The sequence below is a fragment of the Carassius carassius genome, chromosome 23 (assembly GCF_963082965.1).
Source record: "Carassius carassius chromosome 23, fCarCar2.1, whole genome shotgun sequence".
NCBI lineage: Eukaryota > Metazoa > Chordata > Actinopteri > Cypriniformes > Cyprinidae > Carassius > Carassius carassius.
The window spans coordinates 24,279,196-24,298,635 of record NC_081777.1 but is presented as its reverse complement, the minus strand read 5'-3'; the positions used below and the strand labels follow the sequence as shown (position 1 = coordinate 24,298,635).

Genomic DNA, 19,440 nt, shown 5'->3' with positions numbered 1-19,440 from the left:
TACTGTGGATAAAAAAAAAAAATATTCTAAACCCCATACACAAACTGAGAAAATCAAAAAGTGTTACTTTGTGCCCCTCTATCCCCTACATCTATAAGATGAGATTGAATATGAGATTGAGTACATTTAAAGCAAATTTTAATTTTTCATCATAAATTCATGAACAAATGAAAAAAAGTAAGATGTAAGTGTTGATCATGAAATTATCCACTATGTGACCAAAAGTATGTGGAGACTTGAATGCACCGCATATATGCTTTTTCAACACTGCTTTCAATGCCTTGATAAAAGGGGTTAGTCTTCCATACCAATTTCATTCTTCTGGGTAGGCTTTTTAGACAATGGAACATTAAGGGATCAGCTCACCAGGATATTGTGCATCCTAAACGGTTCTCTAGAATGCCATGGCATAAGGGATTTGTCACTGGATATCACTGGAAGTTCACCCAAAACCGAAAATTATGCCACCATATACTCACCTCTCGAATAGACCAAAGTTGTTAATCACTGATTTGAGCAAATGATGAGAAGCTGATCAGTCTGAATCTGATCAAATACTATTGTTACTCACGTAACTGATTCATTCATTTGATTCGGGTATTCACAAATCTTAAAAAATAATCACTTTTTGTGTTTTACAGAAGAAAGAGTCATACAGGTTTTTCCTATATGCAAATGATTTTCCATTTACTGTATGTGCAAGATTAAAAGTTATTTTAGTATTAATTAGATTTAGCATGATTAAGCTGCAGAACATATTATTCTGTTGCCTGACTTCATCGACATAAATTGAACATTATCCAAATTTATTGCTTGTATACTGTAATGGTTTTTTTAATGTTTGTTTGTATTCAAATTAGACATTAACCTACAGTAGGATGTAAATGGATCATAGTGTATATGAGTGACTATTTTAGACTCAAATTCATGAACAAAAACACTCACAAATTTGAGTTACCCATTTTAATCATACTGATAAATTCTTCAGCAAAAAAAAAAAATGGAAAAATTTTTTTCATTGTTTTGGAACCATGGTCTAACATGCAGTTATGCAAAATGACAGAATCATAGTCGTCCTGATCTAACTGTCCAAAAAATAAATCTTTTCTTGATCTTCAAAATATCAATTTCCTTGTTGTCTAGTGAATGTTTTACTTAATGGAAACCCAAAATCATGAAGGGGTTTCTCCTTAAAAATGTATTTCCTTCTTCCTTGTATGCCTTGCATATTCAGTTACATTTATATTTTTTGCATGTACTGGGTTTAGGACTGGACTTTGTGTAGGTCAGCTTTTTTTCTCTCCATACACCATTTTATTTATGCATGTGCAAGTGCACTGCACTGTCACGCTACTACACAAAAGAGCCAAAACTACTTTTTTAAGATAAAAGAACAGAATTCCCTAGAATGTCACTTTATAGCGTATAGATTTTTTCTTCTCTGGAATTATGTCCATTATTAGTTTAATCCGTTAATTACAAGGGATTGCCCCATTTGTTTGACCACGTAGTGTATCTGGTGAGTCCATTATATTTGAGGAAACCCTTTTCATTATTACATTTCATTACATTGCTATGTAAAGATAAAGAACTGATCAGTATCACTTCACATTACATCATTTTTCAAACCATTTTGAATAATAGCGTAGTGCTCCCTCCCATCTGGTTATAAGGCTCTCGTCCATTTTACAGATGATTAATCAAACGCTTCTGCTGCTCTGCATGCATCACTATGGAACAGCAACAGAGACATGAATTCAGGTACTTAAACACTTTTTTTTTATAATAGCCAAATTTAAAGATTAATTGTTTTATTTACATAGTTGTACTTATTTCTGTTAACATTTAATAAGAATATATGTAAAATTGATGTGTTTATATGTTATTATGTTATCTTCACACATCACTTAATTGTACATATACACACACACACATATATATATATATAAAATATTTTCCCCAAATTTTATTTGTTTTTGAAAAATAATGATTGACTTTCTGCTCAAATTTATTTATCATATATATGTGTGTATGTGTATATATTTGTGTGTGCATATAATATTTTATGCTACAATAATATGTTAATGTATTTTTTTTTCCAAAACTGCAAAAATAGGCCGTCTTGGGATTTGTGCAGAGAAGTACCATACATTCAAGATGAGCAGATGCCAAAGAAACGAGTGCGGTGTTTGAAATGGTTTTCTTGTGCCATCGTTGGCATACTTGTCTTCGTCCTTGCACTTCTCAGTAAAGTGAGTTGCTTTGCTAATCATTGGCTAATCATTTTATGGATGATGGGATAACATTTAACTTATCCATTGAATATTACACAAAATGTTAGACTGAAGACCTTTTTTGTCTTTACAGACATCATTTCTGCTATTGATTACATTTGGGAACAATCACACGGAGATTATATGTTCAGATCAAAAACCGACCGCCCTACTTGGCATTGGCTTCGTTCTGGTTGTACCAAGTGTTCTCCTTCTGCTAAAAAGCACATGGAAGTTTATTTTCAAGAGTGCAACCATGCCCTCGAAAAAAACTCTTTTTTGGGTAAGAAAACAAATTTTTCTTGATTTAAAAAAAAAGTTGTAAATAAAAATTATTATAATATGTTTTTCTGCTTCTTAATTCAGTGTTACTTGCCATTTATTTAAAAATGTTTGTGTTATCTACAACAATTTTGTGAAGTTAAAAAAGTTTTTACACCCATTTTTTTCAGTCTAGTAGGCACCGGATTATGAAGGCTGTAACCATTCTGACTTTGATTTGACCTTTCTTCTAGGTTCTGTTTGTTGAGTTCCTGGTAGCACTGGGAGCAGCAGTTCTAACAATAGTAGCGATGCCACATTTTGACATTGTCACCAATGTGATGATCTTAAACAGCGTGAGCATCCTGTCCGCAGTGTTCCAGGTGGTTGCTGAGTGCCTTGCCAAAGAGAAAAAGAGGCTTATAATGCTCCCCGTATGCTCCATTTTCTTAATCGTCACAGGTTATGTGCTTTTTGCTATTAATTATTTGGTATTCGAAAGTTCCTTAGAGATAAATATATCAATTGGCCTTGCCATCGTTGGGACCATTTGTGTTTCTGTGAACTGGTGGGAGAACTACAGCACACTCTTTGCTGTATCATTTCTAGAGGGCATTTCCAGAGACATCTCTCAGTCCCGTAACGTGGTCTGCATCATCTCCAGTCTGGTGAGAATCCTGGTTACGTCAGCTGTGGTTGGAGCTTATGTTCCTCTGTCAGGTCGAGAATGGAAATCGGTCAAACTCGTCTTCGAAACAGTTGTGGTTTCATTGGTGGCCATCCAGATTGCATCCTCTGCCTTGTGCCGCTGGTTTGTGGTTGTGGCTTGTAAAATGCATGCCCTGCGCCGCAGCTTCGTCCTGCCCATGTACCTGGCCTCGATCACAGTTATGGCAGTGTTTTTGATTCCAACATCAGTCAGGCTCCCAAACTCAAATCAAACTTCCACCTGTTTTGAGACCTTTCAGCCAAAATCCAGTGACGAATGGTTGTATTTGATGTTGACTGATGCTATGATAACTCTGAACACCAGGGACATTGTGGTACACAAGAAGACAGGAGGACTTGTTTGTTTGGGCTGCTCTGCTCTGAGCTGGTGGATGGGACTCATGCTCAGTACAGTTTATATCTGGTACCTTAAGATCAATCGAATAGAAAGAACCCAAGATCTGTTTGTGAGACGCATGTATGAAGGAGCATTTCTGGAACAATCCATGTTGCTAAATACCCGTTTTGAAATTAGAAAGAGAATCAAGGAGAAGAAGCAGTAAGTGTTTTTACTTCATAATTATGGTTAAATCAAGATACACAGTAAATGTGTTCCCATGAAAAATTACAAATGAGATCTGTTTAATGTTATAGTTATTTCTCTAAGGCGTTACTAGGGCTGCACAATTATGACAAAAATCATAATTGTCGATTATTGAAATTATAATTGCGATTATTAATTAAGATTACCACGATTTACATTGAATGATGTTTATACCATTATTTGATGCAACCGCATGCCATATTTTTATATGAAAATAAACAAGCTGAACCCTCTAACTGAAATCTTTTAGTGCTTTTCTATGGTATTAAGTCTCAAATGTGAACTATTCGTTGGACTGGTTTCTTCTTTAAAATATTAGGTTTTTTTTTAAATGAATGGCATCATAATGTTATACTGAAACTAAAATTAAAATAATGGAAAAACCCTTAAGATAAAATGAAGAAAGAAAAAAAGCATCTTAAGCATGCAGAATAACATAAGTTGACTTTGAATGATTAATTGCCGCTTTGAACGATTACATAACTGTCGCGATTAGAAATTCAATTAATTGTGCAGCCCTAGGCATTAGTACAATTAGAAGGAGAGCAAAATGAGATGTTTCATCTGAGAAAGAGACCCCTGTACCTTCAAATGTATCTGCTCCAGAGTTCAAAAAGCAATATATCAAACTGTAGTCACGTTTACCAAAATACCGGTCTGTAATAAAAAAGAATTTGAACTCAAACCTATCTCATCAAATTCTTCCAAAACCAAAAACTGAGGAACATCAACTTCTCTTTTGGATTTCTTAACATGAAATGACTTCATAAATATATAATGTACTCCTCAGTGAAGAAGAACCCATCAGAGTGTTTCTGTGTGCAACGATGTGGCATGAGACCTACGATGAAATGATGAAGATAATCATCTCTATGTTCAGGTAAACTCAGACTACACTTACTCAACTTGTAAATAATTAAATTGAATTTTAATTGCAGTATTATTTCTTTTACTACCAGGCTCGATAAATACAGGCCCAAGACCAAGGAACAGGAACAGTGTGATGTTCAGTTTGAATTCCATATTTATTTTGATGATGCTTTCAAGGATGTTGATAATGGAAGACATTCAAATGAATATGCTGAAATTATTGTGGATGTAATTAAAGAAGTTTACACGTAAGAATCCTCGTTAGTTATATTGGTTTATATGTTCTGAGAACTTATGTGCAAGACTACTCTACTAATACTTTACATACCTTAGCATTTTCAGTGAAGAGGATCCATGTATTTTCAAGCAGAGGCCAGCACTACCACACCAGAAGATCATCAACACCCCTTATGGGGGTCGACTGGAATACATCCTCCCTAAAGGCAATTTGATGATGGTTCACCTCAAAGACAAGACTCTTATCCGTCACAAAAAAAGATGGTCGCAGGTAAGATTCATTAAAGATCCAGTTAAAACACAGATAGAGATTTAAGATTTTTTTTTTTTACCCAGAATTTCACCAATCATCTGTGTTCACAGATAATGTACTTGTATTACATTCTTGGCTGGAGACTTAACAGACAGTACTTCAATAAGCTTAAGGCAGGTGAAGAACTGGGTTCCCTTAAGGAGAATTTGAAGGTTAGTAGCTTATTATTAGGCTTTCTACAGATTAATAAAATATCACCCAGAATATCTGACAACATTATGATTTTTTTTTCAATGCTCCTTAGAAAGACAGGGAGAACACATACATCTTGGCCCTGGATGGGGACACTGATTTCCAGCCGTCAGCAGTTATGCTGTTAATCGACAGACTGAAGCTCTACCCAGAGGTTGGAGCTGCCTGTGGCAGGATTCATCCCACAGGCACAGGTTGGATATATTTAAGCTACATATTGTGACTTTTGGTCCTCAATCTTGCGGAATAACATTGTTTTGGTTGTACGTTGGCTCTGCCTCAAATAAATGTGGTTGCTTGTGGAAACAAAGTACACATGGAAATCTAAAAAGATGTCATGCAATTGTGTTTTGATTTATTGGAAACATTGATGTTTTTAAATCAAAACACAATGATTGTTGATTCAACAACTGATGGACCATTGTGATGTGCTCTTACTCTATGCAGAATGCGAACCACTTAGTCGGTGTTACCACTTTCCAAGGTTCAGATACAACCGCAATAAGAATATTATTCCTTTTGCTACAAGATTGTTCAACTCAAATGTGAAAGACAATTTCTGTCGTACCATAAGCTGAATAACTATTTATCATTTCAATTAATTATCTTACCTGTTAAGCAAGAAAAATACATTTCTGGGTTGATTTTGAATCCTTACAAATCTCGGAGTTCTGGCCACACCTGAAAAGTCAATCCAGTGTTGATTCAGGTTTTATTATGGACTGCACTTTTTTATATGTTCTACATTTCTACATATTCTACATTAAAAATACATTTAGAATTAACAATGATGGCTGTACAGAGAGTAAAAAAATATATATCTAATGCAGAAAAGCCATCTCTTTTTCCAAGTTAAGTAGATGACATCTGAATCTCTTCTGAAACATTTTCAACCAAATCGTTCTCTGTGTGCAGTAGAGAAAGAGCTGAGAATCTGTCCTGTGCCATTGAAGATTGTAACCTTCCTTTTAGAGGATAGAAGAAGTACATTTTGTAAATTAATTTCAGTTATATTTTAACCCCATATGCTTGTGATTCTCAATTCTCAGTTGTCCCAATATATATTTTCTTAGTTTAATTTATTATTCTCCTTATAAAAGGTCAAAAGGAAATTCTATCATTTAACATTTTCCAAGATGTCTTACTGCATCTTTAAGTCACAGCTGAAGAACGTTGTTTGGCACAATGCTAAGCCGAGTGTCTGTGTTGTGCCGTGAATTTTTCACAATAGAGAATGGGAATGTGTCATCACAGCTGCTATATGCTATAGCCCGTATCAATGTCTGCATTAAATAGGCTATCTCTGCTTTTGATTAAGGCTATGTTGATACATGAATCATTCCAATGCAATCTTAAGTTGATTCATATAAATATAAAATAATATCAAACGTGTGTATGGTGTACAACTCAAATGTGATGTGTCTCAATATAATATAATATATCTATATATAAAGTGGTTTGCATTAAACTGTAAGCCCTAACACTACAAATAGAAGAAAATCATATATGGAAACGTTATCTTGCGGCAACTCCTTGATACCCAACTACTTGTTTGTATGTAAGTTTCATTCATTCATGTTCGGCATCTCTAATTGTAAGAATCTTCAGCTTGGCTGAAGTCAAGGTATTTATTTGCATAGCATTCACAATACACATAGTTTTAAAGCAGCATTAAGCTCTGTTACATCTATAGTGGCTTACCGTTAATTCTTTAACGTACACGAAGCAGTTTTACTGGGCTATTTGACGATATACTGCATATAATAATAATAAATGTTTAAGATCTAGCTTTGTATTCTCCCCTTTAAAAAATAGCAGTGGTTTTGCTACTCTAAACAGTGTTTTAGCAGTTAGCCTATTCAGTACCTCTGTAGTGAAGGAGACTGAATAATGAATATCTGCAGCCTTTCAGACAAACCACAGAGCGATTATTTTATTTAAAGAGATTTACATATTAGTCTGTTTTATTGTAAGAATATGTAAGATGGTTTTCAAAAAATATTAATAGTAAACAGTCGGCTTTTTCTGTGGTGATTTACGTGTATTTACACTGTGTGCTCCTGAGCGTGAACGAAAACATGGCCCAATCCTACGCGCCGTTACGTAAATTCTGATTCTCTATTGAGAGTGAGGAGTCACGTGCCGATTTGGGTTGATTAGGGAAGGGTCTGAGCCGGTCGGCCATACATACAGTCGGCATCTAGCAGGCGGGAAGGAAGTAGAACGGAAGTTGAAGTCGGCCGCGTGCCGCCATCTTGTAGCAGAATTTCACCTGCGTTAGCATCCCATTGACTCCCATTCATTTTGGCGTCACTTTGACAGCGAATAACTTTACATCTGAGGCGTTTAAAGACTCAATTTTTTTGTCCATTATTTATTTCTAAAGATACACGACAATGTATTAAAGGCTCCATTACCTTCTATGTTACATTATGGCCCCGTAGAAACAGTTTTTGTAAAAATAGGCTAACGATTGCGTCATAACTACTCAACTCTCTGTCGCACAGTAGAGAAATTACCGTACAGACAGGAGGAGAAGCTCGCAGGCAATCGGGGAGACGTCAAGAGAGAAGCCCATAGATACAAGCCCCTGGCGTTACATTTTAAAATACTATACAAAATAATTTATCAGAATACTTACTCCTGCTCACTCACGTCTCTTCAAGATTAACGATGGCAGTTTGCACGCACAGCTACTAGAAGATTTACATCTGTCAGACAGGTTGCTGACGTCATCAAGCTTAGTTTGAGTCTGCGCGTCAGAAACGGAAGTGCTAAAAATCGCTAAAAATGGGCTTGACTTGTCTCAATTGAGTTCCAATGGGGTCGCTGAGTCCATTTCTTTTACTGTCTATGGCATCTAGTCATAGCTGGGGGCGTGGCGAGGGCGGAGTTGGCGTGGGGGAAAACACTGCGAACATCGTGTGTATCTGAATGACAAAAATGCACATATTGAGCGCTCATTCCCAGAGACGCGTAAAACAATTTTAGTCTCTTTTAACTTTAATATTCATATACACAAGTCCATATCGATATTTGATTCATTTTACATCCCTAATATAGATGTATTCATTCAAAAATAGCCAAATTCCGTGACGTTCTGCTTTATACAGCAGGTACTATTTTGACTGGATTCCGTGATTCATTCGTTTCGCAAACACAGACGGGGTGAATTTATGAATGTAAGTGTAAAAGTTCTGACACAAAACTAAGTTGTTGTTACGTGTCCACACGCTTTTTTAAGTGGGTAAACGGGTTTATGTTCGACACTAGGCTAACGTTACATAGTTTTGCTTAAGGTAGAATGATAAGGCTAATTATATATACATGCCACTTTCTGAAGCAACCTTACAGTTTTGATAGCGTTAATAATGAACACAATGTTAACGTAGCCTGCCTGTGATGAATGCCGACTGCACACATACTCATGCTTAGTCTTGGGATTTCCACAACTTCCCTTGATCATCCTAACAACTTATTGCTTGTAGCCATTTTGTCTTCCTTTCCGGTTTTGTATGTTTATTAGGAAGGATGTAGAACTTCATTTCATAATTTGTCAGTTTACTGGAGTTACAGAAAACGACACAACAACTCTTCGGCATGATAGTCCTGTGTCTTTCAATTGGTGCCAAAGCAATGTTTTCCCCCACGGGCTAAATTCACATCACGTGACGGGGCGTTCACGGGGGCGTTCCCAGACCAACCGTCTGTATCTATGATGGTAGGAAACGCTATCGGTTGCCAGGGGCAACGCCTTCAGAACTTCACAGAGGCGCGACTAAACATTCCAGAGCTCTTTAATTTTTGCGCATTTATTATGTCGGCGGAACCAACACGGATCAACAAATACGAGAAAGAAATGAAGAAAGTAAAGCAATGCAGAATGATAAAGCGAAAGAAAGGGGACCTTACAGGAACAAGCTCACAACAAGCGCAAAACAGCGGTGTTTGGAGAAGCTCTCAGGCATCCAAAATATCGACCCATACGAGCTCGCTGCAACGGGCCAGCGGCACAGAGACCTGGACCATTTACCCCCGTGCACACATATGGACATTGTGAATTATTTTGTTTACGATGTAAGTCACCTTGCATTCATGCTGTTAATGGCTTTAATCTAACCAGGACATTTACAAAACTGCCCTAGCTAACCCAGAACTGGTTTGTCCACTTTGCAGCCCCCAACACAAAAACCTGGTACAGTATGTGTCATTGGGCTAAAATCAAATTATAACTAAACATACACAGCTTTAGCCTACATCAAATCATGTTGGAAACGTTTGTGTACATTGAACATCTGGTTACAATCTAGTCTTTACGAAACAGTGGCAGTTATTTAAGTTACTTTGTCATTTTGGTCAAGAAGTGTCTGCTAAATGCAATGTGTAATTACAACACGCTAAAACGCATGTGAATAAACTTACTTTGGCCAGTACAACGCTGTTTTCACCACCTGGAGGCTTGTAGATGGACCCAGCCACAACAGAAAGCCTCATAACTTTCCAAAGACTTGTGGCTTTTAAACTCCTGCATTGTGTAGTAACTTACACCAAAAACAAGATAATTTATAAAATCCGTATATGTGCGTGGAGGTAAAGGGTTCAGGTCTCTGTGCCATTCCGCTGCAGGGAGCTCGTATGGGTCGATATTTTGGATGCCTTAGAGCTTCTCCAAATACTGCTGTTTTGCGCCTGGTGTAACCTAAAAAAAACGTATTCCATTGTTCCTATGTTTTCCATATCTATCGTTTGAGGTCCTGGAGCAGTTTTTAACGCAGCAGTAACTTCCAGGTATGGTAAAACAGTGCGGAATTGCAAAAACCTCCTCTACTACCGAGTTAACAACACATGTAAACAATCCTGTTTCGCTGCCGGTGTCCTGCCAACATGGCGGAGACTGTGATATCGAGGGGAGGGGCTCTGTGCTATGACGACAACTCCTCACTCTCAATAGAACATGCCTCGAGCATCTTATTGCTTTTAAGAAGCGGTTACCACAAAACACAAATATTAAAACAAAACAAAAGAATGTATTGATATGTTACTTAAGTAAATAACCTTCCGCTAACAATAATTCCTGGCAGACATGACAATATTGACTGACAATAAATGGCAAGAGAATGGTGTAACATTACAAATCTCATGGAGCTCAAATAAAAACAGTCAATAGGAGCTGTTCTTATCCACTGTGTCATTTAACATACTGTCTCACATATACACATCTGCTTATCTCTCAGCATGAGAAAACGTCTTTTTTTAGTCTTTTAAAACATTTACAATTTGCGGCACAGTGCGAGTTAGCAAGCGTCAATACAATGCAGATTGATGGACATAAAGATAAAATACCATACCTGAAACAGAAACCTACATACATGTTTTTTGGTGGGGTTCCCCAGATAAAAGTTGCACTCTAGAGGCTAAATATCACAATATAGTGGTAGCTTCAACCCGTGCACATGAAAAAAATCCCACTTAAAAAGTGATGAAGTAGCCCAATTACGTGGGAAAACCGCAGACTTGGCAACACTTAGTGGAAGGGCGTGGCCTCAGAATTAAAGATGAATCATAAAACATAATGCCAGCAGGGGGCATTCTTTACTTATTACATAAAATAAATAATAAAGTCAAATAAAAAAAGTTAAATTTAGCTGAAATACATAATACATGGAATAGTTTTGTCTCTATACTTATTGTTGTGCAGCCAGTGACACACAGGACTCTTGGTTGTTAGCGGTCACAGCAGTGCTTTATCGTGAATAAAACAAAAGTGCTGACAACATTAAGATTCAAAATTTAACAATTCACTGCTAGATGTTCATTGTAAAATCTGGTACCCACTCTTAGATGAGAAGCAGACAAAAGAACATTCCTAAAATGCACTAGAGAGTACTTGTTTATAGATTATAAGGGGGGTGAAGTCACTAATCATCTCTTCACTTGTGCTTGAAGGGCCCATGGTGTGGTATCAGAAATTTGAGTATGCGGTAGGCCACTGGCTGCAGAAGACTGCAGAGCATGTGTTCGGTTGCGTTCTGTGCAGCCCTGGATGTTTCAGTCTTTTCAGAGGAGCTGCACTAATGGACGACAACGTCATGAAGAGATACACAACCAAAGCCAGTGAAGCCAGCCACTACGTCCAGTATGATCAAGGTCTGCTTGAAGCTATCCACTAACAAATTATATCAGTTCAGCTGAGATTTAAGTAATTAGCCCTCTGTTTGGTGTAATGTCAGGTGAGGACCGCTGGTTGTGCACACTGCTGCTGCAGCAGGGCTGGAGGGTGGAGTATAACGCAGCGTCTGATGCCTACACAAATGCTCCACAGGATTTTAAGGAGTTCTACAACCAGCGCAGACGCTGGGGACCCTCTACCATGGCCAACACCATCGACCTCTTGGGCTCAGGACGACTTACCTCTCAGAGGAACAGCTCTATCTCAAAACTTTACATCTTGTACCAGATTATCAGCATGGCAGCTTCTATCCTGGGCCCTGCCACTATTTGTCTCATGATATCAGGTAAAGTAAGCAGTTAATAAATATTTATTTGAATTAAATCTTATCTATCTTTTTTATAGAATCTTATTGCATTTATTATTCTGTTTAAGCTGTATGGGATAATATGTTTTTACAGTTACATTTGTCCAAAATATCTATTAAAGTGCTTTGTTTATCTTGCAGGAAGCTTTGTGTTCATCTTGAATATGGATGAAAATTTAGCTCTAGCTTTGGCCATAGTGCCCCCTACTGTCTACCTCATCCTGTGCTTCAAACTGAAATCTGACACACAGATTAAAATTGCAGCTATCATGAGTGTACTCTATGCATTTCTCATGGCAGGAACAATTCTCTCAATCATAGGTAACTTTTTTTTTTTAAGTATCTTTTAGTTTGATCAGCAGTTTTCTTTACAGTGTCATTTTCTTTTACAGTTGGCACAATGAGATTTTTAAAAAATAAGTTAATACTTTTCTTTTGTAGGGATGCATTAAACTGATAAAAAAGTTACAGTAAAGACTTTACATTATTAAAATACAATTATCACTGGAGTAAATTATATTTTGAAACATTAGAAGACTTGAAATTATAAATTGTAAAAATGTCTTAAAATGTTACATTTTTTTACTATCTATATATATATATATATATATATATATATATATATATATATATATATATATATATACATACAGGCGCATCTCAATAAATTAGAATGTCGTGGAAAAGTTAATTTCAGTAATTCAATTCAAATTGTGAAATTTGTTTATTAAATAAATTAAATGCACACATACTGAAGTAGTTTAAGGGGGCTTTCACACGGTCAGTTTAGTGCGGAACGGGGCACGGTTCGCATGAAAAATCAAGTATAGGTCTCTGCAGGAAAGTAATGGGAGTTACCGGATCAGGGTATTTTTACACCATGATGCCTGATTGGTTGACGTCATAGTGACGTTAGGTTTAGGGGTGGGGTTGGACAAGGGGGATCATTTAGATTGCATGATTTAGAAACACCCAGCAGTTTGAAAACACCCACAAGGTGATAAATGCCCACTTTTGCTCTGCAGAGACCTAAGTCTCTGAAAAATTGGTAATGTAAACGCTGTCATTGGTCCCTGGTGCACACTGGGGTACCGAACCCGAGACTACCTGGAGAAGGTGGTCTGAGTTTGGTTGCTCCCGAACTGTGGCGCAGTTCATGTGAATGTGCAAGCAACACAGACTCGGCTGCGCACTTGTTCAGGAAGTAAAGTATCCCGCGCATGTGTAACACTGTCGATATCATTGTTTCCTCAACACACGAGAGAGCCGAGGTTGATTCCACACACTCCTAAAAGTCAAAATTAAATTAATTAAAATTAAATAATTAAAATAATTAAAATATTATTATATTATAATAATATTATACTGTGCATAATAGCACCAAAATAACAAAAACAAAATTACAACTATGCTCAGTCGCGTTGTGTTCTCCACGCGTTTTCTGTGTGCGATTGCGATGACGTAAGGTGACTGCAAACGTACCTGGGTTCGATACAACTATTGAGTGTGAAAGCAGACCAACGCTGCGGGCGGCACCGGGAACAATCGCGCTCGGGCTCTGACAGCAGTAAACGAGCCCAGTGTAAAAGCCCTCTAATCTTTGGTTCTTTTAATTGTGATGATCTCAACAGATTAGAATATGGTGACATGCCAATCAGCTAATTTGGTAATCTGGTTTCCTGAGCCTTCAAAATGGTCTTTCAGTTTGGTTCACTAGGCTACACAATCATGGGGAAGACTGCTGATCTTACAGTTGTCCAGAAGACAATCATTGACACCCTTCACAAGGAGGGTAAGCCACAAACATTCATTGCCAAAGAAGCTGGCTGTTCACAGAGTGCTGTATCCAAGCATTTTAACAGAAAGTTGAGTGGAAAGAAAAAGTGTTGAAGAAAAAGATGCACAACCAACCGAGATAACATAACGCAGCCTTATGAGGATTGTCAAGCAAAATCGATTTAAGAATTTGAGTGAACTTCACAAGGAATGGACTGAGGCTGGGTCCAGGAATCAAGAGCCACCACACAACTGGCTAAAGTTGGTGTTTTCCTGGCGTATGTTAAGCCACTCCTGAACCACAGACAATGTCAGAGACGTCTTACCTGGGCTAAGGAGAAGAAGAACTGGGCTGTAGCCCAGTGGTCCAAAGTCCTTTTTTCAGATGAGAGCAAGTTTTGTATTTCATTTGGAAACCAAGGTCCTAGAGTCTGGAGGAAGGGTGGAGAAGCCCATAACCCAAGTTGCTTGATGTCCAGTGTTAAGTTTCCATGGTCTGTGATGATTTGGGGTGCAATGTCATCGGCTGGTGTTGGTCCATTGTGTTAATTGAAAATCAAAGTCACTGCAACCGTTTACCAAGAAATTTTGGAGCACTTAATGCTTCCTTCTGCTGACCAGCTTTTTCAGCTGGTCAGCAGATGGTTTGTTATACTTCCTCTGCATTCCCTGTGGGTATCTACTCCTGGTTATTTACTCCATAGTCAACATGAACTATGTGGTATTGTCAAGAGGAAAATTCGAAACAAGAGACCAAAAAATGCAGATGAGCTGAAGGTCACTGTCAAAGAAACCTGGGCTTCCATACCACCTCAGCAGTGCCACAAACTGATCACCTCCATGCCACGCTGAATTGAGGCAGTAATTAAAGCAAAAGGAGCCCCTACCAAGTATTGAGTACATGTACATTAACATACTTTCCATATTTATTTATTTGTATTGGTCTTATGCGAGTGGCAACCTCCCGCTCTCTCTTGTGAAACCCAAACGGAAGTGACTTAAACTGCAATTCATTGACTGACAGCTTGAGGCTGGCTGCAAAAGGGAGTCAATCCCATAGACTCCCCATGTTAAAATGGCCAACTTTACAGCAGAAAAAACATGTTTACAGCCTGGTGCAAAAAATGATTTTGGTCTATATAAATAATTTTAGCCTTCGTGACAACTGTGATGTGGGGTGAATTTTTCTATAACTCATTCGTTTAAATTATATTAAGCCTTAATGTTCTGCATAATTAAGGGCGTGGCCACTAGAGTGACAGGTGGATTGTTGCTGCTGTCACCCCTGTTGTGCTAGGTGGGCGTGGCTTCAGCAACCAACTCCCGCCTTTTTGCCTATTTTTGATTACCCCAGAATGACGCACGTTGACGCTCTGCCCCAGCTAGAAATTTTTCATGTTCTGGGAATGTTTTCAGCGGCAAGTTTTATTTTAGTTCCCAGAATGTTCTTTTAAAAGTTAGGATAACATTCTCTAAAAACATTCTAAAATGTCTATTGATAACATTGTTAGAACATTATCCTCTAATATTCTTATAAAGCTTCCCATCACACTAGATGCGGCTCAGACGTCAAATGTTGGTTGAAAGTGAAAACCCAACCTTTGTTTGATGTCAAACTCCAGCTTAAATAACTCCAAAAACAGTATTACCAACTTCACTTATTATAACAAGATTGACTTTATTTCTGTCATAAATGTAAAAAAGTTCTTATAGAGATTAACAGAGGTGTTGATTGTTTATTGAAAATAATAGTTTATTTTGACGTCACCATTATGGTGATCAGTACTTAGGCAGTATGTCTCTCTTCAATGATACTTTTTGTTTAACTGCTGTAACTATTTGTAAAGGTGAAAACAGTGAGCATTAAAAAAAAATCATCAGTTGACATGGGTTATTTGCTGATGTAAAAAATTTCATTGTCTAATGATCTGATCAGCTGGTTGTATCTGCAGACTAGTGTTTGCTATTAATTTACTGTTAGTTACTATAGCAAATGTGTTGCAACGCATAGAATCCTGCCGATTAATATCACATATTTTTGTCTATTCTTTTTAAATTACTTTATGAACCTCTTTGTAACGCAGAATGCTTAGCCACACAGAGACCTTAAGAATTAATGTATGAATCTTAACAATGGTGACATGCTTCATGCCACAATGCATTCTGGGTGACATGGATGAGTTTTGTATGATGTACCTAAAATACATTGCTGCATGAAGCATGTCACCATTGTTGAGAGTAATACACTGAATCTTTATGTTTGTGTGACAAAGGTTTTTTTTTTTTTTTTTCTAATTCTTGAAATTATATGCTTCATATTCAGCTTATCCTCAGGCTGTTGACCCATTGAGTCACTTTAACAAATAATACACAACTAACACCATACATTAGGTTGGGTGTAACCATGTAACATATGTGGTGATGTCTTATTCATCAGCAAGCTACCAGCATCATGCACATGTCCACTTGCGGTTTTTGCCATAATAAAGATAAAAAACAACACTGATAAGTCAAGTGTCAAATTGCACAACTAAATCCAACACTTACCACCATTATGGTGACATCAAATCAAACTATTAATTTGAAACAGACATCAACATCTAAACCTCTGCTTAAATCTTAATTAGAATGTTAGGGGATAATGTTCTTATAATGTTATTAATAAACATTTTTAGAATGTTTTTAGAAAACGTTATCCTATCTTTTGAGATAACATTCTGGGAACAAAAATAAAACTCCCCGCTAAAAACATTGTTAGAACAATGGTAATGTTCTTAGAACATTTTTAAAACAAAAAAAATCTAGCTGGGGCCAAGTTTGCAACGGCCCGCTCCGCCCACTTTTGGTTTTAAAAACTCTCTTCGGAAACCAATGGGTGACGTCACAGACACTATGTCCATGTTTTTATACAGTCTATACAGTTTATGACGTATTCTAATTTGTTGAGGTAGTGAATTGGTGGGTTTTTGTTAAATGTGAGCCAAAATCATCACAATTAAAGGAACCAAAGACTTAAACTATTTCAGTCTGTTTTAATTCAGTTTATTCAATACACAAGTTTCACAATTTGAGTTGAATTACTGAAATAAATTAACTTTTCCACGACATTCTAATTTATTGAGATGCACCTGTATCTACTAAAACTTATGAATGGTATTGTACATTAGACTTAGATGCATTAGAAAATCTTACCTTTCCCTACCTTTTGAAAGCACAGTAGTGTATTCTTTAGTCCATCAATATGTTTAGACTGCACATATTTTCTAAAAGCAATACGATCTAACCTAGATCTATAATACTTTCTCTTCTCTTGTCAACTCTTATAGGTGATTTAGTGAAGCAAAAGACTTTTCTGACCCCCAGTGGTCTGTTTCTCATTGGCATGGTAGTTTTGTACATCATCACAGCAGCTTTACACCCTCAGGAATTCTCACAGGTCATCTATGGATTGTTATACTTCCTCTGCATTCCCAGTGGGTATCTACTCCTGGTTATTTACTCCATAGTCAACATGAACAATGTCACGTGGGGCACTCGTGAAACCGGCAGCCAGGCTAAAACTACGGCAGTCGATACAATCAAGAAGAAGTTCATGAATGCCACATGCTGCAAATGTCCATGCTTGGAATCTGAAGATCTGAGTGAGAAGATATTACCAGCAGAAACCATAACAAAAACTGAAAAAACACATATTCCCTTGGAAACACAAAGGTAAAAACATGCCCACAAAATACGACAATTTCACACAGACTCTTCAGTCCAGTCTTGTGTAGCATTTTATTTTGTAACTATTATAGGCTTGGTTTTAATACCACTACTAAAACTAATACTATATTCCTACAATGTAGGGATCATGAGTTCCAGCTAAGTCCTCATCAAAGTAAGTGTGGCTTCCATAAATAATATCATAATATTCTGGGTAGATTTATTGAATCTGACTACCATTGAAACTAATATATGTTTAATCCAAAAGCTTGGATTGAACATCTGCAGATGAAATCTTACGAATTTCCTTTGGATGAATATCCACTGCCTTTAGTAAGTCTAACTAACAAAATATTCAAAATTAATATTTTATTTTATTTTATACTTGAATTGAAATGAAATATTATTTAGTTCAATTCAAAAGCAGCCATGTATTTTTGTGCCATAATGCTTTCATGCAGTCATTTTTTTTGCAGCCTTTTGTCACTGCTCAAATTTCCGCTGTATACTTTTAATGTTTTTGACCATATCATGCTTAAATGAGTTGCTGATTAGATATTAGCAAAGCATATTTTACGCTGAGATGTTTTAATTCTGCATTTCAATGCACAAATTGCAGGATGAAATCAATTTCTGGATAGAACTGCAGAAGAAATATCTGGAACCTCTAAAAGAGAATAAAGAACAACAGGAAAAGGTTGCTGATGATCTGAGAGAACTTCGAAATAAGGTAAGCAAAATATTAAATAAACTATGTCAGTATACAAAAAGTTCTTATTTATGTGGTTTTGTCTAAAGTATTTGCTCTGGAACAGTAATGATTTGTTTTCATGCTGTTTTACTTTTCTTTTCCTTACAGGTTACATTTGCCTTTTTCTTCTGCAATGCACTTTGGCTGGTGGCAACTTTCTTCCTTCAGGCGATTGGTGACTCAATCTCTATAAAGATCCCCAAAATTTATCCCAATGGGACTTACGACCCAATAGAAGTGTTTTCCCTAGATCCAATCGCACTGATGTTTCTACTGAGCTTCACAGTACTGCTGTTAATGCAGTTTGTTGGAATGCTCTACCACAGGTAACTGAGCATGCAAAAAAGAATTGAATGACAATTCCTGATAAAGAGACATTTTCTTCAATGGAATATGTTCTTTTGTTTCAGAATCTACACATTAATCCATTTTGTGGCATATGCTGACACAGAAACTAAATCTTATAGAAAGCAGTCACATCAATCACATCAGGTGAGCCAATGGATCACACACAAAAAGATGACATTTTAAAAGTTATAGTTTTTTATTTATTTATTATTATTAACCATTTTGATCATGTTGCACAGATGCTGGACTCAAACCACCAGCCCAAGATGTATGGTTCAGACACAGCTTTATGTTTCCAGAACCCATCTGCTAGGTCTATAACTTTAGTGTAATGTTTTGCATTTAATAATTAATATTTGTAGTCCAGTGGATAATAACATAGTGCAAATAGATTGTTCTGAATATTTATTTAGTATTAAAAACCTGTATTTAGAGTAAACATCAGGCCTGCCAATTAATTAATTAATATGCAAATTTATAATTAAATCACAATCAGTTATGTAGTTCTGAATATTATCATTGAATATTATTGACATTACAAGAAATGGCCAATAATGTGTAGTTTGTTAGTCAATATATTATTTATTTCCACTTTATCATTTACATTCCATATACCATACCACTAAAAATCTTTCTTTCTTTTTTTTTAAAAATCCACACTAAATTAACGTTAAATTCACAGTTATGTAAAAATATTTGAAATCTATTTCGTTGAACACATTATCTTGTGGTTTTAAATAAAATAAAGTGATACATGCTCTTTTGAAATTCTCTCATTGTGACATGAAGTTTTAATGTTGTTGAACAGAAGTTTAGCTTGTGTGAAAACTTTTATCCTTTTTTCTTAATGCTAGAAATAATTATTT

The 19,440-nt window shown here is 36.5% G+C and overlaps 1 protein-coding gene and 1 long non-coding RNA gene across 2 annotated transcripts; both read left to right on the top strand.

Moving 5' to 3' along the window:
- The first annotated feature begins 1,714 nt into the window (after window positions 1–1,714).
- Window positions 1,715–2,532, top strand: LOC132101964 (uncharacterized). Its single transcript, XR_009423253.1, has 3 exons — window positions 1,715–1,761; window positions 2,117–2,252; window positions 2,368–2,532. It is a non-coding gene; the product is annotated as an uncharacterized LOC132101964 (long non-coding RNA).
- Window positions 2,533–2,793: 261 nt separating this feature from the next.
- Window positions 2,794–19,044, top strand: LOC132101963 (chitin synthase chs-1-like). The gene is made up of 16 exons (XM_059507172.1): window positions 2,794–3,801; window positions 4,637–4,726; window positions 4,806–4,964; window positions 5,050–5,224; window positions 5,317–5,418; window positions 5,511–5,652; window positions 11,405–11,605; window positions 11,689–11,973; window positions 12,136–12,315; window positions 17,097–17,481; window positions 17,619–17,650; window positions 17,744–17,808; window positions 18,095–18,205; window positions 18,335–18,552; window positions 18,637–18,718; window positions 18,814–19,044. The coding sequence occupies exons 1-16, from the start codon at window positions 2,846–2,848 to the stop codon at window positions 18,904–18,906; spliced, it is 3,276 nt and encodes a 1,091-aa protein (XP_059363155.1). The 5' UTR covers window positions 2,794–2,845; the 3' UTR covers window positions 18,907–19,044.
- The last annotated feature ends 396 nt before the right edge of the window (window positions 19,045–19,440 follow it).

Bases quoted from the DNA above. Each gene is read 5' to 3' on its own strand.
- LOC132101963 (XM_059507172.1), top strand. From the start codon at position 2,846: ATGCCACATTTTGACATTGTCACCAATGTGATGATCTTAAACAGCGTG. The intron at 5,419-5,510 runs GTTAGTAGCTTA...AATGCTCCTTAG, and splicing joins CCCTTAAGGAGAATTTGAAG to AAAGACAGGGAGAACACATA. The intron at 11,606-11,688 runs GTCTGCTTGAAG...GTGTAATGTCAG, and splicing joins CTACGTCCAGTATGATCAAG to GTGAGGACCGCTGGTTGTGC.